The 25,036-nt window shown below is 46.8% G+C and overlaps 1 protein-coding gene across 1 annotated transcript in view; it reads left to right on the forward strand.

The window, feature by feature from the left end:
• LOC311238936 (xenotropic and polytropic retrovirus receptor 1 homolog) overlaps positions 1 to 16,900 on the forward strand; it is a 145,267-nt gene extending 128,367 nt beyond the window's left edge. Inside the window, exons 12-16 of the mRNA XM_084327136.1 lie at positions 862 to 1,056; positions 2,904 to 3,070; positions 14,121 to 14,260; positions 15,623 to 15,844; positions 16,705 to 16,900. Of these exons, the coding sequence (XP_084183262.1) occupies positions 862 to 1,056; positions 2,904 to 3,070; positions 14,121 to 14,260; positions 15,623 to 15,844; positions 16,705 to 16,759 (779 nt within the window). The 3' untranslated portion in view covers positions 16,760 to 16,900. The remainder of the gene's footprint in view (positions 1 to 861; positions 1,057 to 2,903; positions 3,071 to 14,120; positions 14,261 to 15,622; positions 15,845 to 16,704) is intronic.
• The last annotated feature ends 8,136 nt before the right edge of the window (positions 16,901 to 25,036 follow it).

The following is a 25,036-nucleotide window of genomic DNA, read 5'->3' on the forward strand; positions in this document are numbered from 1 at the left end:
TAGCTGCTCTCCGCCGCTCTCTGCTATTGAATACATGCAGATGTATACAGAGAGACCATGGGGCTGAACACTGAGCAATGGTGCATCAGAATACAGTTGATCTTGGAGGGAGTAAGGACACACTAGGCTCTCTTCCAACACATGACACTGGTGCCTCAGGTTCAAGCCAGGTTAAAGGAACACTCCAACCTTTTGGGAAATTAGCTTATTTGCCATCTACCCTGGAGTTAGACAAGAAGATACCTTTTTCTTCTCTGTGCGTGCAGTAGGAGTAGGAAGACGTTGGGAACTAGGCTAATGGAGGAACCTACTTCCAGTGACTGACGCTAAGCTAGGCTAACGGTGCGCGTCTTCCTACTCCTACTGCATGCACAGAGAAGAAAAAGGTGTGTATCTTCTTGTCTAACTCCAGGGTAGATGGCAAATAAGCTAATTTCCCAAAATGTTGGAGTGTTCCTTTAATAAGGGTTGCCGATATTGTCCACGTGGGAGCTGGACCGACGAACCACTAGGTGGCGGTGCTGCATCATGTCGTACAAAAGGTAATGGACGCTCCGACCGAGCTCCATAGATGATGAATGGTAAATACGGAAGTACGTCAGAGGATCACGTACACGACCCGGCCCAGCGATGTGCTGTAGGGATACCTGCAGAGAGGAGGGACCGAGAGACCCATGTTACTGACCAGACACTCTATATCACACTGCACATTATATAGTGATGGCTGTCGGAGTGTAGAGCTATTTATGTTACTTACCATAATTCTGTTTAGATGTTTAGGCCTACCACTAATGTCTGTGTCTGTCTGTCTGTCTGTCTGTCTGTGTCTGTGTGTGTGTGTGTGTGCGTGCGTGCGTGCAGGTAAGGACGTGTGTCACTCCTACTCGTACGGTGTGCGCGCTGTGATCCAGTGTCTGCCCGCCTGGTTCCGCTTCGTCCAGTGTCTGAGGCGTTACCGTGACACCAAGAGAGCCTTCCCCCACCTGGTGAACGCAGGGAAGTACTCCACCAGCTTCTTCGTGGTCACCTTCCACGCTCTCTACCACACACACAGAGGTAACACACACACACACACACACAGGTCAGACACACACACACACAGAGGTAACACACACACACAGGTCAGACACACACACACACAGAGGTAACACACACACACACAGGTCAGACACACACACACACACAGAGGTAACACACACACACACAGGTCAGACACACACACACACAGAGGTAACACACACACACACAGGTCAGACACACACACACAGAGGTAACACACACACACAGGTCAGACACACACACACACACAGAGGTAACACACACACACACAGGTCAGACACACACACACACAGAGGTAACACACACACACAGGTCAGACACACACACACAGAGGTAACACACACACACACACACACACACAGAGGTAACACACACACACACACAGGTCAGACACACACACAGAGGTAACACACACACAGGTCAGACACACACACAGAGGTAACACACACACAGAGGACACACACACAGAGGTAACACACACTGGTCAGACACACACACACAGAGGTAACACACACACACACAGGTCAGACACACACACACACACACACACAGAGGTAACACACACACACACACAGAGGTAACACACACAGGTCAGACACACACACACAGAGGTAACACACACACACAGAGGTAACACACACAGGTCAGACACACACACACACACACAGAGGTAACACACACACACAGAGGTAACACACACACACACAGGTCAGACACACACACACACACACACAGAGGTAACACACACACACACACAGAGGTAACACACACAGGTCAGACACACACACAGACACACAGAGGTAACACGCACACACCGGTCAGACACACACACACACAGGTCAGACACACACACAGGTCACACACACACACACACACACACACACACACACACACACACACATAAAGGTAACACACACATGCACACACAGGCCAGACGTGCGCACACACACACACACACAGGTCAGACGCACACACACACATATAAAGCTAACACACACACGCACACACACACACACACACATAAAGGTAACACGCACACGTGCGCACACACATACACACACACACACAGGTCAGACACACACACATAAAGGTAACACACACATGCGGACATGCACACACACACACACACATGTAAGACATAAGAATAGGTTGATTGAGGGCGGCTACGTGGCGCAGTGGGCAAGGCGCTCGCAACGAATGCTGGAGACTAGGCTCGAACAGGATGCCTCCTGTTCGAGCCCCGCTCTCCACATTGCTTTCAGTTTAGCTGGTCGTCCACAGTAATACACATTGGCCATATTACGGGGAGGGAAACTGAAGGGTGGGGATCGGGTGTTGTGGACAGCGACTCCTACAGGTCGGTTGGTGCGCCTGCGCAGTAGAATCAAGAAGCGACGGGGGCGGGGCCCCTCCAAAGCCCAGACCCCCGACACTGAAAGATCGAGCCGCGCAGGTGAAAAGATGCGACTGCTGTTACCTTGAGTATCGGAGGGGACTCGTGCTATGTATGGCTTAGTCCACATTGCAGCTGGCTTGTGGGAGGCAAGAAACAACGTTCGAAGACGGGAGGGTTGAATTGGACGATATGAAAATTGGGATGGGAGAAAAATAGAAAAATGGGAGAAAAAGTGGATAAAAAAAAAAGAATAGGTTGATTGATAGTTTGATTGATTGGTTGATTTGATAGTTAACTAATGAACAAATTAAGTAGTTTGAGGTTTTTATAAAATGTTAGTTAATGGATACATACAGTACATCTGATCAGTCGCTTGTTGGTTGTAGCTATTGGTTTTTCGAGATCACTTCATTGATTGATTGATTGATTCTTGATCTCCTCCCCCCAGATAAAGACCATGCCGACACCCAGATCTTCTTCTACCTGCTGATTGGCTGTTCGGTGGTCAGCTCCTGCTATACGCTGATTTGGGACCTGAAGATGGACTGGGGCCTGTTTGACAGAAATGCTGGAGAAAACACCTTCCTGAGAGAAGAGATAGTCTACCCACAGAAGGTAGAGAGAGAGAGATGGATGGATGGATGGATGGATGGATGGATGGATGGATGGATGGATGGATGGATGGATGGGTAGTTTGGTAGATAGACTGACAGACAGACCGTTTTTACAGGCGGTCCCACATGGGCCAAAAGAAAAGAAAAAGAAAATAAGGCCCTCCCTCCCCCCACCCCTATACCAGACAAAATCATTCTAAAATACATTAAAGCATTTTATCAATCAATGTTTTTCTCCTTTTGGCTCTTAAATCACCAGACAGCAGTCACATATCTCTTGCATTCTGTAGATAGAGAAGAGGAATAGTAAGAACATAATAGAAAACAAAAATAAAACAATAACAAGCTGAGAGACCAGGAAGGCCAATCAGATCGCCTCTGTCACATTATCCGCTTCCATACCCTCAAAGAAAGTTAGGAAAGGATCCCAAATATTGTGGAATTTTTCGGTACAACCTCTGACAGTATATCTGATCTTCTCCAGTTTAATATGATACATGACCTCTCTCATCCAGTGGCCGTAGACAGGTGAACCTGGGTCCTTCCATTTGAACAGTATCAGCCTTCTGGCCAAAAGTGAACAGAAGGCCAGCATTCTAGATTCCCACCATCTAAAGTGGATGTCCTTTGGGGCCACTCCGAATAATGCAATATATGGTGATGGCTCCACTTCCTTTCCAAATATCTTAGAGAAGGTGTCAAAGATGGTCTGCCAATAGGTGTGCAACTTTGGGCACGTCCAGAACATGTGGAGCAGAGTGGCTGGAGCCTGTCTGCAGCGGTCGCATAGAGGGTCTATGTCGGGATATAGCTTAGAGAGCCTGTCTTTAGACCAATGCAGTCGGTGTACAATTTTAAATTGGATAACCGCATGTTTAAGGCAAATGGAAGAGGAGAAAATCCCCTGTATTATTTTGTCCCATGTGTCCTCTGCGATTGGTTCACCTAAGTCAGTCTCCCATCTGCCCCTGAGGAGATCTAAAGGTGTCGAGTTGCTTCTATTAAGTAGTTCATAGATTCTGCTTATAACCTGTTTCTGGATCAGTTTACACTTCAAGATTGAGTCTAAAAGGGAGGCAGGAGGACACACTGGGTAGCAGTCCGAGTTCGAAGTTACGAAGCTCTGGAGTTGCAAGTATCTAGAAGTGTGACCTAGGGATCTTGTATTTCTGTACTAGCTGTTCAAAGAAGGCAAAGTTGCCGTCTATATAGAGGTCAGACAGCATACTCACTCCACTCCCAGCCCAACTGTCAAAGGCCCTATCCATCGTTGATGGGACAAACATGTGATTTCTTGTGATCGGAGCAGCCAGTGATAGTTCCCTGAGGGAAAAGGTTCTTCTAAATTGGTTCCACACTTTTATCGAATGGATGACAACTGGGTTCGAGGTAAAGCTAGATATGGGCTGTGTGAACGGGAGCTTAGCACATAACAAGGCAGATATGGAGGTGGATTTAACCGACGCTCTCTCCAGCACTGTCCACCAGGGGGCTGTGTCCTCGCCCTTTACCCAGTATAGTAACGATCTTATGTTTGCTGCCCAGTAGTAGTAAATAAAGTTTGGAAGCGCCATCCCACCCATTACGCGGGGTCTCTGCAGCATAGATCTTTTGATCCGGGCGTTTTTTTGTTCCAGATAAAGGAAGATATCTGGTTGTTTATCTTGGAGAAGAATGTTTTAGTCAGAAAGACTGGTAGACTCTGAAACACATATAGAAATTTCGGCAATACATTCATCTTTATTGTGTTGATTCTCCCACCCAGGGATAGCGACAGGGGGTCCCAACGTTTAATATCTCTCGCCAGATTAGACAGTAAAGGTTGATAGTTAGCCATATATAGGTCCTTATGTTCATGCGTGATCCATATCCTGAGGTACTTGAACTTTTTAAGGCTAATTTTAAACGGGAATGTGCTCAGTGGTACCCAATCTGCCGAGGTGCCAACGGGCATCAGTTCGCTTTTTTGAATGTTGATTTTGTATCCGGATATTTTGCCGAAGTCCGCAAGTAGGGTCATCAACCGAGGAAGACTCGTTTGGGGTTGTGATATATACAACAACATGTCGTCCGCGTAGAGCGAGACTTTATGCTCCGAGCCCGCACGCATGATCCCTTTGATATCGGTGTTCTGCCTCAGAGCCAGCGCAAGGGTCTCCATTGCGATCGCGAAAAGGAGTGGAGATAAAGGACATCCCTGTCTCGTACCCCTATGGAGTTCAAAGTAGGTGGATAGATTGTTGTTGGTGCGAACGGCAGCCATCGGAGACGTATATAGAATTTTAATCCAAGCTATAAGCTTGGGGCCAAACCCAAACCTCTCCAGAGCGTGAAAAAGATAGTCCCACTCCACCCGATCAAACGCTTTTTCCGCATCAAGGGAGAGGACCACCTCAGGTGTTCCGGGTGGAGAGGGGCTATACAGGATATTTAGGAGGCGTCTGATATTAAAGAAAGAGTACCGATTCCTGATGAAGCCTGTTTGGTCCGGCGAGATAATTGAGGGGAGAACCCCCTCCAGACGACGGGCCAGAACCTTAGCGAGAACCTTGTCATCGGCGTTAAGGAGGGAAATTGGACGGAACGAGCCGCATTCCAGTGGGTTCTTGTCTTTCTTAAGGATTAAGGAGATAACAGCTTGGCGCATGGTCGGAGGAAGAGAATTTGTTGAGAATGATTCATCAAATACGGCTAGCAGCAGTGGGGACAGCTGGGTTGAGAATTTTTTGTAGAAGTCTGTAGGGTAGCCGTCTGGCCCCGGGGACTTGCCACTCTGCATAGATCTAATCGCTGACGTAACCCCCCCCCACCCATAACCCCCCCCCTCCATCCTGATTGATGTCTGTCTCCTGTCTTTTTGTGCTATCATGCTGTCTTCCCTGTTCCCCCCCATGGTCTCATGTTCCTTTTGTTTTTGTTTCTTTGTTTTTGTTTCTTTGCTTTTGTTTCTTTGTTTTTACTTTGCTCCCGACTATTGTCAGCGACTTCGGGTTATTGAGAAGCGCTATATAAATTCAATGAATTATTATTATTATTATCTCCGCAACCGTAAGTCTGTCCTCCAAATCTGCGGCCCTCTCTGGTAGGGCTGGGCGATATGACCAAAAACGTTATCGCGATAAAATTATACAATTATTTTCATATAATTCGATATCGATAATTATCGTCGATATAATGTCCGTCAAGTTTAATTAACTTCTTATGCTGCTGCGAATGTCTCAAGTCGAGTTGATGTCGTCATCAGTCTGCGCACGTTAGCCGACAAGCGGAGTATCTCATGACAATAAATATGACACTAAAATACTCTCTTCCGCCACAATATATTGAAACGACGTCCACTGTATATCCCACACTACCATAAACGTGGCCTCAGAATTCAAAACACACACATACTCGGCACGTAAATATATAAAACAGTGCCGTGCAAGCTAGTTATCCTAGCCAGCCTGTTGGTTCTAAGCGGAGTATTCCATGACAATGTGCTAAATAGGACACTAAAATACTCTCTTCCGCCACAATATATTGAAACGGCGTCCACTGTATATCCCACACTACCATAAACGTGGCCTCAGAATTCAAAACACACACATACTCGGCACGTAAATATATAAAACAATGCCGTGCAAGCTAATTAGCCTAGCAAGCCTTGTTGTTGAGTGAGTGAGTCCTACCTCCTTCCGGGTCTCGGCCATCTCCTTCACTGATTGGTTGTTAGCTGTTGTGCGTAAGTACGTCATCACGTAACGCTGGTTGTTGTTAGTGAGTGTGTTGAGCCGAGGCTGAACGGAGCCAAGCTTGGAAAATCGATATATCGAAACTTTGCGACCACGTTTCATGTTTATTTCGAGGAAATAATTTATCGCGATAGTTATCGTTATCGTTTTATCGCCCAGCCCTACTCTCTGGGTCGACTGTCGGGACGCGGAGGGTCCTATAGAAATCGTCTAGCATGGAGGGCCCCACTTGCGAGTCCGAGGTGTATAACGATTGGTAGAAAGTTTTAAAGCTTTCATTAATTTTAAGGTTGTCAGTGGCTTTTGAGCCCCGCTCGTCGTTGATAGTGGGGATGGACTGGTTGGCAGTTCTTTGTCGCAGTTGATGGGCAAGTATCCGTCCGGCCTTCTCCCCATGTTCATAGTACCCCTGTCGCATTTTAGTAATGAGGTACTCAGCCTCTCGTGTTGACAGGAGGTCAAACTCAGTTCGCAGCGATATACGTTTTTTCAACGTGTCGGCTGATGGCGAGTGGCTATGTAGTCTATCTAGCTCCAGAATCTCGTCTGTCAGTTGCTTAAGGCGTGCCGTGTTTATCTTCTTTTGGTTGGCGCAATATGAAATCACCTGTCCCCTTAAGTACGCCTTCAGTGATTCCCAAATGGTTAAAGAGGACATTCCCGGAGTCTTATTAATGTCGAGAAATAATGTAATTTCCGAGGTGATGAAGTTTGTGAAGGCTTCCTCCGACAGGAGCAACGGGTTGAGTCTCCACTGGCGGTGGCCGAGCCGTGTATTCGGGATACTCATTTTCATAACTAAGGGACCATGGTCCGAGATAACTATTGCTCCGTATTCGCATTTGGTTACGAGGGGAAGGAGTCTCCTATCCAGGAGAAAGCTGTCTATGCGCGAGAAGGTATTATGGACCGGAGAAAAAAAGGAGTATCCTCTGTATGTAGGATTACGAAACCGCCACACGTCAGCTACCCCATATGATTTAAGAAAGCGCCGGATTGCTCGGGGCGAGCTAGACTGGGGGGCCTTCCTGGACGAGCTACGGTCCAGCCGCTGGGGAGAGTGCACAATTCATGTCGCCGCCAAGGATGAGATGGTGCAAGGTCATATACATTTACATTTACATTTAGTCATTTAGCTGACGCTTTTATCCAAAGCGACTTACAAGTTCTGTGCGACAAGACAGCAAGAAGGGTATAACTCTATCAGCTGAGTAACAATGTTCATCAAAGTGTTGCGTGTTACAGTGTAGGTTAGTTTATTAGGACAAGTGCATGACATTAAGGTTAGTCGGGGTTAGATTTTTTTTTTTTTTTTTTTTTTTTTTTATCATTTCAGATAATGGTTGAAGAAGTGAGTCTTTAGTCGACGGCGAAAGATTGGACGGGATTCGGCTGTCCTAACTGGGATGGGTAGTTCATTCCACCATTGTGGGGCAAGGACTGAGAATAGGCGGCTTCTCTTTGATGACCCTCCGGGAGCTTGGATAGGAGTAGATCTGAGGCGGCCAGAAGACGCAGAGCGTAGGGGTCTTGAGGGTGTGTAGTTAGAGACCATTGACCGGAGGTAGGCGGGAGCGGTTCCCTTTGCCGCACGGTATGCTAGTGGAATGCACCCAACCGGGTAAAATTATATTAGTGGCGACGGTAAACGTCAAGCATAACCGTATATTAGCAATATCACATTAAGCATTAAGCAGGTCCCGAAGTAAGGCAGAACAACCTCTTCCCTAGCAGGGGCGATCAGCGTGCCCCGCTAGACACAAAAAACAAAAACAAAAGGGTGCCTGGTTGTGTGATATAGAGTAAGTTGGAAGAGGTGTGTGAGTGTGCGTGTGTCAACATGTTTATACGCAGGTGTGTGTCTGGGCGCATGCCCTTCCGCAGGGGGGGGGGGCGAATTTAGAGCCCGCCATTGGCGCTCAGTTTTTACGTTTGGCGCCTCCCACTGAGAGGTCTGCCCGCCGTGTGGCGTGTAATCAATCAATCAAGTTCATAACGATACTCTGTGCGGGTCTCATTTCCGCCCCAAGCGCATCTCCAGTCATAATATCGATGGCTCCGGCAGTTGGCAACTCTTATTTTGAAAAAAAACCTGGCAACGAGTCATATCCGCCCAGCCCTGCAGCGGGATACTATTGGCTAAGGGCTTCTGCTCGTATCAACACAGAGGCAGTCTGCTCTAGTCTAGAAGAGCGGACCTCCATGAGCTACCGTTACTGTTTAAACAATGACCCAGTCAACTATTCACTTTTAGTTTAATACATGATGAGGCATTGTCTAACGGTATCTAGCTGGCTAGCTACTGATAGCTGCTGATATCAACAAATGCTCCAGCAATAGTCGACTCGAGTGCATAATACCTCCGTTCCCTCGTTAGCTAGCTCACGTTAGATCTATATGTCCCAGTAAACTAAATTGTCTTAACATTATCTAGCGGGCTAGCAGTAGCTACAGATAGCTCTTGATATCAATGTCTTATAACATTGATTCAATGCGTATTCTAGCTGAGGGCATGTTGAATGTGATTTGACCAAAGAACCGTAACATTATACCAATAGGGTCCAGCTGCATCGCCGGAGAATCCTTGCATGCTGAATGTAGGGTCTAGCTGAATATAGGGTCTAGCTGCAGTGCCGGAGAATCCTTGCTGGAGCTGGAGGCTACTCAAGTATACACACAGACAGTGGAGCTGTTTGCAGATAGCGAGCATTTTGACTTGTTGCGTGTTGGCGATGTCTCACAGATAATACAACTACAAGTATGATTATATAATATATATTTTATTTAAAGTTTTTTTTATATAAAATATATATATATATATATATTTTTTTAATCAAAAAAAATTTGGCAGGTAAGAAATATGCTTGGCGGGTAGATTCTTCCCATCTACCCGCCACTGGCCGGTGAGTCAAAAAGTAAATTTTGCTCCCTGCCCTTCCGTGTTCGTGCAGTTGTATGCACGTGAACCTATGTGTGCGTGTGCATGGATGTATCGGACACAGCCAGGGTGTAAGCGTATGGGTGTGTAGGTGTGAGTGTGTGGGTCCATGCCCCCATATTTGTATAATGTGTAAACGTGTATGTGTGTCTACATGTGTGTCTGTGCATGCGCGTAATATGCGCCTACGTGTGTGTGGTACGTCTAGAACCTATAGATAGTGCATCCATTACGTGTGCGAGCATGTGCGTCATCATAGGTGTGAGCGTGTGTGTATATATTTATATGTCTGTATGTGTATACACATATTGTCCTATTGGGGCCAAAATTATACACTGTTCACATCACCTGTACATCATAAGTAGAGGGCAATGAATTTGCTGGAGATTGGTGAGTCACTTAGCTTGATATATGGTATCCAGTGGCGTCCTCTCAATGCTAGGCAGAGGATGCTAGATATAGATGATCACACAGTAGACATTACAGTAGCCTCTATACATATATTGTCCTGTTGAAGTTAATATGATACATTGTTCACATCACCCGCACATCATAAGCAGCACGTACACACCGATACATCTCTCTTTCTATGTGGTCCGTTGATATAGGATCAGAGATTTGCTGGGTGTTAAGTCTGTTGTATAGCTTAATAACAACCAGTGGTAAATTCTTGAAACTGAGTAGGTGGATCATTACACTAGATTGTTAATTAGCAGATTTTACAGTGGCCTTTTAGCAAGCAGTAACCCGTTGGGGACAAGATGGCACATCATTCACAACATCTGTACGGTACAGATATAACACACATGCGGTCTACCAGCATTTCATTATCCATTTGTAGCACGTCTCTCAGTAGCTTTGAGACCGACGCAGTGGAACTCGAGCCATCCGTCTCAGCCACCCCAATTATCCTCACGTTGCACCTCCTCATTCTTCCTTCCATGTCCTCACACTTCCCCGCCACCTCTGATTTTAAGTCTTCAACTGTGGTTTGTAGCGTTACCACCTCGTCCGACCACCTCGAGAGACCACTGAGAGAAAACGGGGTTTATTCAATGTATGTGATGTATAGATTGGGGGGGAGATGGTAGCATGTAACGGTGCCAGAGAGGTCGAAGTGCATGCTGATGGTGGAAGCAGGAGACGGTGGTTCAGTAGAGCAGGGTGATTGTGAGCACCACACTGAGCAGGGCCGAATGTTGACATTCCTTGTAAGAACAAGCTGATGGCGAGTGTGGGCACAGAGGCAGAGCGCGATGGAGGTTTTGACAGTAATGAAACATTTTGAAATGTGTGAAAGGTTATTAGCAGTTGTCATGACAGCGTCGCATGACAACCAGGAGAGGGGCGGGGGCCGTCGTTGCTATGACGAAGATCTATAAGTCGAACAGTGTTTCCGGGTGTGAGGCAGACCAAAGAAACGAATCCCACAGGAGGGAAGAGACCAAGAGACTCTCTCCTCTCATCACAGAGAGGGGGAGGGGGGGGGGAGGAAGAATGCCACATCATCATTAGCTTCGGCTAACGCGAGGAGGGTTTAGGCTAAAGACCAGGCCTGACCACCATTGGACTGAATAGCAGGAGGACGATAGACTGAACACACAGAAAGATCATTAGAATAGACTTTTCAAGGACAATACAATCTGTTAACATCTGAGCTGAGGCTTCTGTTTATCAAATAAACAACGCTTCTCCTTGTAAGGTATTGCGCTGTGTCAAAGTGTCGAATTCTTACGAAGGTGGAGAATTATTATGGTTTGCGGATCGCGCTAACGGGGAGAGATAAGGATATCAGCCAGTATAGGAGACGTCGGGACCATTAAAATTACACAACGCAGAGGAATTGGATGGAGAGAGGATAACACAAGAAGACGTGATACTGGCCAGATTGATCAGAATCTAACACCACCCTCCACGTCTTTAACTGTAGCCTCCATTTTGTTCATATCCACGCGCAGTGCCGCTACACAGCTTCGCATTTCCTCATTCATCACTTTCAAATCATTTCTGATAAGGTCGAACTCTCTGGAAAGTGCACCTTTCAATTCCGATTGTATTATCTCTGCGAGTTCCGATTTCAGCGCGAGGAGAATCTCCGCCTTTAAGGCTGTGGTATCCACGCCGGACATCTTTGACGGTGTGGACGGTGGTGGCCCGGAACTGAAAGTCGAGGCTTTTTCAGGCCTTCTTGGAGTCGAGACTTATTTGTATTTGCGTAGGTTTGATGCCATCTGTCCGTGTAAACAATGACCATTGGTTTGAAAAAATTTACCCTGAGTAAGATTCACTAAGTTTTGTAAATCCGTAAGCTTATTAAATTAAGAGAAAATAAAAATAAGTAGAGGCTCGACGGGAGCTCGAACAAACAGCGTGCAACTCCATTGCTCGCCTAGCCACGCCTCCAGAGTACGTCCATTCTGACTGAAATCTTAACTTTTCAGTCTACGTCACAGGTCACAAGTCAATCTAGTATTGCCCGTATCATTACAGCACACTATAGGCTTGGGCGGTACTGCTTTGTAACCGGCTCTGAACGCGGTGTAACAATGATCAAGTGTATTTCCTCCCCTGGTGGTGCAAGCGATGTGCTGGAAGAAGTTTGGCATCACTTTCAGATTCGCTTGATTGAAATCGCCAGCTACGATCATGGCTGCGTCTGGATGTTTGATCTGGTGATTGTTTAGATGGACCTGTAGATCCGCCAGAGCCCTGGCGGTATTCGCTTGTGGTGGAATGTACGGCGGTGGAATAATGGCGGTGAATTCTCGGGGGAGATGAAGCGGGCGACATTGGATGGACGGATGTTCCAGGTCCGGCGAGCATGAACGGGAGAGTATCTTTATCTCCTTGGGGCTAACCCAGCCGTTGTTCGTAAGGAGACAGACCCCCCCTCCAGAACTCTTACCGGACTCTTCTGTACGGTCCGCTCGGAAGACGGAGAAGAAATCCGACAGATGTTGTGATCTGGAGTTGATGGTTTTAGCCATGTCTCCGTGAAACACATGATGTTGCAATCCCTCACATCTCGTTGGAATTGAATCCTTGCACGGAGATCGTCCATCTTATTCTCCAGCGAACGTACATTCGCCAGCAGAATCGATGGGATCGCCGGCCGGTAAGCAGAACTTTTTTGCCTAATTCTGATTTCACTTCTCCTTCCCCTGTGCTTCCGTTTCGTCCCGCCGCCTTTTCCTTTGTCCTCGTCTTTGTCCCGTCTGATCTCCGATGGCCAGTCTTGGCAAAAAGTGTCTTTAAACTCTACTTTCAGTCCGGAGTTTAAGTCCATGAGTGCCTGGCGGTCGTATGACGTCCCTGCCAGCGTTGTTTTTATTAAAAAAAAGTATAAAAAATAACCATAGTACCGGTAACTAAAAGTGCGCACAATCTCTGCGGAGCAAAACCGACGGCGACTGACTTCGATCGTGCCTTCATGTCATGTCATAGATAGGTTTTCAGGCCTGCTTTAAAAGAGTCCAGAGGGCGGTCAGGTGGCGTAGCAGAGATTGCTCTCGTCACCAATGCAAGAGGCTGCGGTCTCGACTCCCGGAGTCAGCATTGCTTGGGACTTGGGCTGATCGCTATACTAACCTGTTTGGCTGGGTTAGGGGGAGGGCAAGTCATGGGTGGGAATCTGGCGTTGTGGACAGGTCAGGTCTGGGCGCTTGCTCAGCGGAGGCAGGACTTGATGAAGGCAGCGTGACCTCCCACGCGTTACACTTCACCAATGAGAGTCCTCGCTGCCAGGTGAAAAAAGAGTCACTGGCTGTCGCCGCGAGTGTCGGAGGAAGCGTGCGAATTACTTCAGGGTTCCCTTGTACCGACCAGTAGGAGAACATGTGCACAACAACCAGGTAGGGGAGGGGGGGAATTGGCACAACGACTAAATTGGGACAGGGAGAAAACAGAGAAGAATCGGATGGGGAGGCTCTTCCACAGGCGTGGTGCAGCCGAGCAGAAGGCTCGGTCAACCATGGTGCAGAGCCGGGTACTTGGGACCCAGAGGAGCAGCCGAGCAAGCTACCTGCAGATCTGAGGGTACGGGTGGAGAATTGTGGAGTGATGAGTTCCTGTAGGTAGAGGGGTGCGTGTCCGTTTATGCAGTTATGGGTGAGCAGCAGGATTTTGTAGTTGATCCGGGATGAGACGGGGAGCCAATGTAGTGAGTGGAGGATGGGGGTTATGTGCTCGTGTTTACGGACTCATCAGGATCAACACCTCTTTAGACCTATCAAAACAACACCTCTTTAGACCCCTCTCTCTCTCTTTCTCTCTCTTCTCTCTCTCTCCCTCCCTCTTCTTTGTCTCCCTCTCCCCTCTTCTCTCTCTCCCCCCCTCTTCTCTCTCTCTCTGTCCCTCTCTCTCTCTCTCTCTCTCTCTAGGCCTACTACTACAGTGCTATAGTGGAGGATGTGTTGTTAAGGTTTGCCTGGACACTCACCCTCTCACTGCCCAGAGTGACAGGTTTCCCTGGTTTATCAGACATCTTGGCTACAATCCTGGCTCCTCTGGAGGTCTTCAGGTACACACACACACACACATGCATACATGCACACACATACATACATACATACATACATACATACATACATACATACATACATACATACATACATACATACATACATACATACATACATACATACATATATACATACACAGCTGTAGTATGTTATATTGTGCTGGATTAGCTGCAGTATGTTATATTGTGCTGGATTAGCTGTAGTATGTTATATTGTGCTGGATTAGCTGCAGTATGTTATATTGTGCTGGATTAGCTGTAGTATGTTATATTGTGCTGGATTAGCTGTAGTATGTTATATTGTGCTGGATTAGCTGTAGTATGTTATATTGTGCTGGATTAGCTGTAGTATGTTATATTGTGCTGGATTAGCTGTAGTATGTTATATTGTGCTGGATTAGCTGTAGTATGTTATATTGTGCTGGATTAGCTGTAGTATGTTATATTGTGCTGGATTAGCTGTAGTATGTTATATTGTGCTGGATTAGCTGTAGTATGTTATATAGTGCTCGATTAGCTGTAATATGTTATATTTGTCCGGATTAGCTGGATTAAGGACATCTAAAGTAAAATGATGTGTGAGGGTGTGGTAGAAACCTGTAAAGGCCTTTATAGAAACCACACCCAAAAGACATGCAAAAGATCAAATACAGATGTACAAAATCCTCAATACATTTACATATTACAAATCCTCAATACAACAAATATTAGTGTTAAAAAGATTACACATGTAAAATAAGTATAGTTATAAAATGCAGAGAAGCTGTATCTACTGAAACAACAGTTTCTAAGATCATTATTGATATGAACTAATGAGCAGGGCTCTCCCCTTCTATCTCTCTCCTTCCCTCTTCTCTCTCCCTCCCTCTTCTCTCTCTCCCTCCCTCTCCCCTCTTCTCTCTCCCTCCCTCTCGCATCTTCTCTCTCCCTCCCTCCCTCTCGCATCTTCCCTCTCCCCTCTTCTCTCTCCCTCCCCTCTCCCCTCTTCTCTCTCTCCCTCCCTCTCCCTCCCTCTCCCCTCTTATCTCTCTCTGTCTCTCTCTGTCTCCCTCTATCTCTCCCCCTCTTCTCTCTCTCTGTCTCCCTCTATCTCTCCCTCTCCCCCTCTTCTCTCTCTTCTGTCCCCCTCTTCTCTATTTTCTCCCTTCTTCTCTCTCTCTGTCTCTCTCTGTCTCTGTCTCTCTCTATATCTCTCCCTCTCCCCCTCTTCTCTCTCTCTTCTCTCCCTCCCTCCTCTTCTCTCTCCCCCCCAGTCTTCTCTCTCTTGCTCTCTCCCTTGCTCTCTCGCTCTCCCCCTCTTCTCTCTTTCTTCTCTCCCTCCCTCCCCCTCTTCACTCTCTCTCTCCCCCCCCCCCCCACCAGGCGTTTTGTGTGGAACTTCTTCCGCCTGGAGAATGAGCACCTGAACAACTGTGGTGAGTTCCGCGCGGTGCGGGACATCTCAGTGGCTCCGCTCAACGCCGACGACCAGACGCTGCTGGAGCAGATGATGGACCAGGAGGACGGGGTCCGGAACAGGCAGGGCAAGAAGAGCTGGAAGAGGAGCTACAGCATGAGCCTGCGCAGGCCCAGACTGGCCTCTCAGTACGTATAATACAGGCCCAGACTGGCCTCTCAGTACGTATAATACAGGCCCAGACTGGCCTCTCGGTACGTATATATATCTATATCTACAGGCCCAGACTGGCCTCTCAGTACGTATAATACAGGCCCAGACTGGCCTCTCAGTACGTATATATATCTATATCTACAGGCCCAGACTGGCCTCTCAGTACGTATATATATCTATATCTACAGGCCCAGACTGGCCTCTCAGTACGTATATATATCTATATCTACAGGCCCAGACTGGCCTCTCAGTACGTATATATATCTATATCTACAGGCCCAGACTGGCCTCTCAGTACGTATATATATATCTATATCTACAGGCCCAGACTGGCCTCTCAGTACGTATATATATCTATATCTACAGGCCCAGACTGGCCTCTCAGTACGTATATATATCTATATCTACAGGCCCAGACTGGCCTATCAGTATGTATATATATCTATATCTACAGGCCCAGACTGGCCTCTCAGTACGTATATATATCTATATCTACAGGCCCAGACTGGCCTCTCGGTACATATATATATCTATATCTACAGGCCCAGACTGGCCTCTCGGTACGTATATATATCTATATCTACAGGCCCAGACTGGCCTCTAGACTGGCCTCTCAGTATGTATATATATCTATATCTACAGGCCCAGACTGGCCTCTCAGTACGTATGGACAGTATGTACAGCATGAGCCTTATAATAGCAGGCATGACTGCCTACGTTTGGGAAACTGTCACTATAATGTTGACAGTAAGTTTGCATAGTAAGCTAGCCAGCCAGCCATTTAATGTAATCTCTCTCTGTTTCTCTCTCTCTCTCTCTCTCCCTCTCTCTCCAGGTCCAAGACTCGTGACACCAAGGTTCTGATCGACGACACGGACGATGACTCCTGACATCAGGCCACGCCCCTCGCCTGGGTCCAGAACCTGTTCAAAGGAGGAAACTCGACCTCCTAGCGAAGGGATGACCCAGCGAGCCGGGCTTTTTCAAAATGTTCTCTCTGAAGGACGGGCTTAGAACTCAGAAGCTGAACCCCTCGCTACCCACAGCCCCCCCCCCCCCCCCCCCCCCCTGGTCCAGAACCTCCCCCAGAGAGAACCCCCCCCCCCCCCCCCCCCTGGTCCAGAACCTCCCCCAGAGAGAACTCTGCCTCCTCTCAAACAAATAACCCAAACGGGCATTGAACCTATTACCCCTCCCAGAACCAGAACCAGAGGCATCCAGGGCTGGGCTTAGAACTTATAACCCTTCCTTCATAACCAACTCATGAAGGTGCTTGGAACTTGAAACCTCCCCGTCTACATGCCTCCATGCTGCCCTCCTAGCTTATAGCATGGGCTGTGGCTCTCCCCCCTTACAGAATATTTAATCTGCCCCCCCCCGAGACCACCTGCCCCCCCCCCCCCCCAGACTGTAACTAGAGTTTTAGAAGGCTTCCCTCCCTGAAGCCATGGCGTGGGTTTTGAACCCTCGACCCCTCATCCTCGCCGACCAGCCGAATTTAGAACACCTCGAATAGGCCGAGCCCATTCGCCCCACCCTCGCTTATCGGTCACGTGATTGGCCGAGCCAAGCCTAGGCCCCCCCGGCTCTTGGCGACGCCTTTCGGTCACGTGATTGGCTGAGCCAAGCCTCTCCCCCTTTTCTTCTGCTTGACCAACCAGATCATCACAGAGCTGCCTACCTGCACCTTACATGCTTTAGACTCACACACACACACACACACACACACACACGCACACACACACACACACGCACGTATATACAAGAGACTTGAACTCTGAAGTAGAGAGAGAGTAATAGATTTAGAAACATAATGTTTATTATTACACACATACACATGCATACTCTCAGTGATTAGTTTAGTTGTATAGTTGAAGGACAAGACATGGTTATTATTTTCTACATCCATTCCTGAGGAAACACTTTAGACACACACAGACACACAGAGACAGACACACACACACACACACACACACAGAGACTGTTTGTAAAGAAGATGTAAATATAGGACTGTCCAAGCTGGTGTTTCTTACTGATGGTTAATGAGCTTGATAGTTATTATAACCGGAGTGTTGTGTGTGTGTATATATATATACACGCAAGTAACCTGAGTGGCCAGTCTGAGGGTGACTGAGCCTCAGAACAGAGAACAGTTACCGGCACGAGCGGTTTTAAACGTGTGTCGCACGGCAATAACACACAAAGTGACCAGACATCCAAACGACCCAGTAGCCGTGTGACGCAGGACTCTTCGCACAGCGGATCTTGTTTGTTTTTGTCTTTGTGGCACTGAGACTGAAAATGCGCAGGAGTAATCCCTGCCTTCCCGGAGGTTGATGTTTTCACCCGACATGCCCGCGTCACGCTGTCGTCTGGACGGGCTCCCCGCGTCACGCTGTCGTCTGGACGGGCTCCCCGCGACACGCTGTCGTCTGGACGGGCTCCCCGCCTCACGCTGTCGTCTGGACGGGCTCCCCGCGTCACGCTGTCGTCTGGACGGGCTCCCCGCCTCACGCTGTCGTCTGGACGGGCTCCCCGCCTCACGCTGTCGTCTGGACGGGCTCCCCGCCTCACGCTGTCGTCTGGACGGGCTCCCCGCGTCACGCTGTCGTCTGGACGGGCTCCCCGCGTCACGCTGTCGTCAGGACGGACTCCCCGCGTCACGCTGTCGTCTGGACGGGCTCCCCGCGTCACGCTGTTGTCTGGACGGGCTCCCCGCGTCACGCTGTTGTCTGGACGGGCTCCCCGCCTCACGCTGTCGTCTGGACGGGCTCCCCTCTACTGCCTCCCCATGTTTATATCTCATGACCCTCTAAACTACCTTTATTTGTTGGTAAAGGTTTCAGTTCAGAAGGCGAAAATACCACCTCCAACCATCAGTCTGGTCAAGCTGGTTAAGGTAGATCACCTGGTTAAAGTAGATCACCTGGTTAAGGTCGACTATCTGGTTAAGGTAGATCACCTGGTTAAAGTAGGTCACCTCGTTAAGGTAGGTCACCTCGTTAAGGTAGGTCACCTGTTTGAGATAGAGGTTTTTAAAGGCTGGTTCTGGGTTCTGGTTGGTTCTTACGAAGAACCCTCAGGAAGCTCTGATTGAACATCCCCACACATAAACTCCTCCCCTTTGCTTTCTCTTTCCCCTGTGGTCTAAATCCAGGTGCGTTCGGCCGGTCCTTCACGAGTGGTAAATGCTGGTGATTATGACGTATCACTGACCTTTCACCTTTTATGAATGAATGAATTATTTTATTTTGAATGTTTACACATACAAATAAATACACATAAAAAATACATTTTTCGAAAGATTTTACAAATAAACAAACGAAAAGGATAGGTTTGAAGCCGAAGGCTTATAGAGCAACCTACCCCTAATTCAAAAACAAATTCAAAAAAGTTAGTTTTCAAAATATAACAAACAAAAAAAATCAACAATCAACAAAAACCGATCCAGAAAAGAACAAAAAAAGTTATAGTTTGCAAGATAAAACAAACAAACAAAAAAATCAACAATCATGCATGAAGTATGGAAAAATACTTTATTGTGAACATGAGAGCATCATGAGACATCATCAGAAATATGATGTTGACATGCTGGGAAACCACCTGCATCAAGAAAGAAAATGTTGAATAATTTGACTGAATCTGCTCCCTTGGATCTGATTGGTCCTGAATCTGTTGCCTTGGATCTGATTGGTGCTGACTGGTTCTGACCTAACTAGCACATCCCAACGATAACGCCTCGTACAACCGGTTCACGTGATACATTTACAACCTTAGGAGTTGACGAGGACCGGCCAAACGCACTGTTAATCCACCGACGGTGATCAGTACTGTACCATTCTGATCCATCATCTGTGGTCGATGGGATTCATTCAGAGAGATCTTGTTACGAGCAACTGATGCCAAATGATTTCTCTCTTGTCTGCCTGTCTGCGTTAATCAGCGTGTAGTCTCCAAGCTAGCTACAGCAGTTCTCTGTCTTGGTGAGGGTTTATAAGTCTGAAAAGGGAAAAGGGTTTTGCTATTGTTGTTGTTATTGCTGCTGCGTTTTTTAGATTTTAATTTTTCATTTTGTGTATAGATTTATAGTTCTGTTCAGAGCTTGCCAAATGTCTAGAACATTCCATCGGGGGCTGAGGTGTTCTGGTAGAGGGTCGCTGGGCTGCCCCTGGTGGGTGGTCCAGGTGGAGGGGGGGGGGGGTCCTGAAGTACCTAATTTTTCTACCTATGAAGTATACCTAAGTTAGTGTTTTTAAAAGATGAATGGCTGTATCATTTGACTAACCCATGTAGACAGATAGCCAAGCTTTAAGCTAGCACGTATAGCAGCTAACCTCTAATCATTCTGAACCATTACGATTCTTAAATTCTACTTTATATGAAACTAAATGAATCAGGAACCTGTAACTGTTAAGAATTGACTGCAGTAACCAACACACCTCAGCCTCTCATTTCACCTCCACGACTCAGGGTCACCAACAGCCAATCAAAGTGTGGGAAAAGCACAGTATGATGTGATTGGCCCATTCACCTGTCTGTTATCACCATACAGTCACTTTTTTGAGTGTACAGTATTTTTTTTTTAATTATTATTATTATTATTATTATTATTATTATTATTATTATTATATATATATTTATATGTCAACTTTTATACCGTAACCATTTTATACAAACTTTAAGAAGAAGAAAAACTACCTGAGACATTTAATTCAGTACTTGATTTTACTATGATTTTAAGGATTTTATAGAATTCTAGAATTTGTCACTTACATGTCGCGCAATCTCAATCATTCCTTCCAAGCCAAAGTCGTTTTCAGGCATTTTGTTTGGGGTTTCCTGAAGGGGCAGGTTGGACACAGACAGCTGCTCCTCAAGTCTTATGCAGATTCCTATTCTAATTCCCACCCAAACAACCCCTGACCCCACTCCGATCACACCCCTGACCTCACCCTGACCCCACTCCGATCACACCCCTGACCTCACCCTGACCCCACCCTGATCACACCCCTGACCCCGACCTCACCCTGACCACACCCCTATCACACCCCTGACCACACCCTCACCCTGACCCCACCCCTGACCACACCCTCACCCTGACCCCACCCCTGACCACACCCTCACCCTGACCACACCCCAATCACACCCCTGACCACACCCCTGCTTTGTTGAATGTATTTGACTCTTCATTCCAACCATGTTTTGTTTGTATATATGGGTTCTGTCTTGGCTGTTTAGAAATTATGCTTCCAAATACATTCTATTCGCCAAATCGAGTCTAGAAATCGAGTGTCTTTTTTGCTGTTGCTGTTTTCTACAGTAGAATCTGGATTCGATATCAAAGGATGAATGAAGATAAAAATAGCAATGGCCTCCATGGCTAGACAATGACCATAGAAAGAACAGGCTTAGCTTGGTCTTCAGCTCCCAATACTACACCACCTTTAGCTCACTGTCCTAATACTCAGGATCTACCCTCCTCCTCCTCAGGGCTTCCTGAGGGTCTCTAGAACTCCAGAACCAGAACCAGGGGGTAGAACCAGCCATGGGAGACAGAATAGACATTTTCAGACCGTGTGGAGACACACAGTGTGAACTCATAACGGCACATCTAGAATCACCCCGACATGATTAGTGTAAACATTCTACCTGTCAGTCCGGGTGTCTCTAAACCAGGGGTCTCAAACTCAATTTACCTGGGGGCCGCTGGAGGTAGAGTCTGGGTGAGGCTGGGCCGCATCAAATATTATATATATATATGATTTTTTTGCTGTTTGTTATTTAAGATGAGGTTGGACTCTGCACTGACAGATTTGTGTTCATTGTGCTGCTTTTATAAAGCCTCAAATGACGGCTTACAATATTTCATGAAAGCAAAGTGTTTTGTTTGTCTAAGATTTAAAAAGGTTTAAACTTACAGCACTGACAAAGTTGAACAAAGTGCTGTACAAGTCCCACAACATAAAAAAAAAACGTAATATTAAAAAATAAATATTTTTATTTTTTTTTTAACTTTGATGTCAAGTAGGGGGCCGCAAAATATCGAGTGGGCCGCAATCGGCCCGCAGGCCGTGAGTTTGAGACCCCTGCTCTAAACAGACGGCTTTGTAGCCTACGTGCTAACGTCATGTGTATGGTACATGCTAACATCATGTGTACTGTATGTGCTAACATGTACTGTACATGCTAACGTCATGTGTACTGTACATGCTAACGTAATGTGTACTGTATGTGCTAACAGCTGTCTAATGATGAGTGGGGTCGCAGTACATTCCCATGTGTGTTGACCAAGTGTTTGGTCACGTTGTATTAAACTGTATTGATGAGTTACTGGCTTGCCTCTGGCCTTACAGAAAAGCTCCATGCATTTCACACGCGGAAAATCACCGGTCACATTTCCAGTGACTCGACGTGGGATTCACAGGACTCCATACGTGTACTTACTTGATTTTCACACTAGTAATCCTCACGTTATCACGTGAAACACATATTATACGAGTTGTACATCCGTGAACACTTGTGAAAATGCAGTAGTTTTCCTGTCTGGGTGAGAGCGCAACTAAAAGAGCTGAACCTCTGAACTGAAACGCAGCTGAACATCCGGTGGTCTTGATGGACGGTTGTTGTGGACTGTGGTTATTATGGTCTGGGACTGAAAGTTCTATTCCATGTATTCCATGACATTCCAAATGATGCTTCACGAGTAGAATTGCGTAAATACACACACACACACACACAGATGAACAACACATTGTAAATAGATAGATTACCATTCCAAACATACAATGCTGCTTTTTATGTATGTGTACTGTATATGTATGCGTGTGTGTGTGTGTGTGTGTGTGTATATATATATATATATATATATATATATATATATATATATATATATACACACACTCGCACACACATCCTTGCTTGTAGGGCCTTTCACCTGCTTTAAGACACTTGACAGCCATGTGGGCGTTTGAACCCCAGGACCCTCCCCCTGTCACTCCTCATTGGATCACTGCATCCCTCCCAGCTGTCCAATCAAATAAACCCTCCGACGGAAAAGGGGCAGGATGTGCCGTACCAAAATCCTGGACCAAATGGACGTCTTCACAGGAACCTTCTGTGGAACGACGACGGGACATTTTGAGAAACCGTGGGTTCTAGACTCGTCAGGAGAACCGTGGGTTCTAGACACCGCTGGGTACTGAGGCTAGGAGGAGAAAGGAGGAGAGGACTGGGATGTCGTCACCAGAGACTGAGTTGAGGGGAGGGGGGCGGGGTTAACTTCCTACTCTGCGTTTCGCATCATGTTCCAGTCAAAATCTGAGGTCTGAAGCCCTGAGCTGGGAGGTCAGAATTACGACCAATATCCAGCTCAGGAATCCAGAGGAAGGAATGGTAGGTGTGCAGCTCATCTTATTATGGGAGAGGGTAGTTGTGCAGCTTATCTTATTATGGGAGAGGGTAGGTGTGCAGCTCATCCTATAGGAGAGGGTGGCGTTTTTTTGTGGCTGGTTTCTAAGCACAATATTCGCTGAGGAACTGTCCTCGACGAGGATCTAGCTTTGCATTTTATTCCAAAGGTTACAAACATGTTGGAAGCGTAGTTGTTTACATTTTATAGTGTGTCTGTTGCCATGTTGACATGACGGCAGATGACTGCAGTTGAGAAGTCATGACATCACAGGCCCCTCCTTTGCGTTTTTTTTTAACCAGTAGAGGGAGTCTGAACTTTCAAACCTGCCAACTTTGATTGGAACCCCTCAGCTCAGCCTCGGCTCATGACATCACTGTCCTGTCCTCAAGAGTGGAAGCTACCCAGTCCCCAGATGTTCTCAACCAACTAGAAGATACCCCCCTCCCCTCCCCAGGTGAAGGACCGCATTTGAACTTTGAACTCTGGACTGAGTCGGTTATTATGTTCTGTGTGGCTATTCCGTGTGGAACGTGTATCTTGTCAATCACATGTATGTACCTGTACCATCATCCTCAAATACACACTAAGGCAGAGTCTGTCTGTATGAACACCTCTCAGAACCTCAGACTGCTGGCCGCCATGTTGGCTCCATGACAACTCTTCGTCTGTAGAATGTCGGACGTGTCTGTTGTGAACAACATTGTTTTAGAATGTTATCGAGTTCTCGAGAGGAGAAAGGGCAAACACGGTGTCCCGAGGTCGGCCTGGACTAACCAGGGTTAAAGGTCACACGACTTCATGACTGAAACGGGGTCAACCGATACTTCAAACCATACCGTAAAGGCTGCTCGGCAGTGAGACACACAGAGGGGCTGGTAAACAGCTGCCAGAACGCTGGCAGTCATACCAGCAGGTAAGAGGTCTCGTGAGTTTTGAGGCCGGTGAGAGACTTGCCCTCAGGGGGAAGCTGTGGTTCTAGCTGAACAGCTGTCGTAACATCCAGGCGTCTTTGGGAAACAAGCCAAACCAAACCGGACCAAACCGCTCTCAGGGATCCATGTGACTGGCAGGAGCAGAGCGCACTGATAAGTCATACACTAGATCGGGGTCCATAGTCACAAAGCCTCTCGAAGTGGGAGTCCTGATCTAGAGTTAGCTTCTGTCTGTAAGGGCATGAAGACAGTGTTCCTGGTCACTGATCTAGAGTCAGATTCAGTCTTGTTAGTTTGAATAAGGTCATGAAGACGAGTGTTCCTGGTCACTGATCTAGAGTCGGATTCAGTCTTGTTAGTTTGAATAAGGTCATGAAGACGAGTGTTCCTGGTCACTGATCTAGAGTCAGATTCAGTCGTTAGTTTGAATAAGGTCATGAAGACGAGTGTTCCTGGTCACTGATCTAGAGTCAGATTCAGTCGTTAGTTTGAATAAGGTCATGAAGACAAGTGTTCCAGGTCACTGATCTAGAGTCAGATTTAGTCGTTAGTTTGAATAAGGTCATGAAGACAAGTGTTCCAGGTCACTGACCACAGATCAGCACTCCTGCTCTTGGACGCTTTAAAATATTGTTTGTTTTTATTTATTTTATAATTATATTTTTTTATTTTACCATTTTACTTGGTTTTAATAAATGCTAACTGGCTGTTTTGAGGCCTAGCTAAAAGGACAAATCTAGAAGCTTTTCCACCAGTGTCTGGTGTAAAGAACTAATCAAATATATTCAAAATGCCAACATGTGCTTTTGAGATGTAGGATTAAA

The sequence above is a fragment of the Notolepis coatsorum genome (genome assembly GCF_963971535.1).
Source record: "Notolepis coatsorum genome assembly, chromosome: 13".
Lineage (NCBI taxonomy): Eukaryota > Metazoa > Chordata > Actinopteri > Aulopiformes > Paralepididae > Notolepis > Notolepis coatsorum.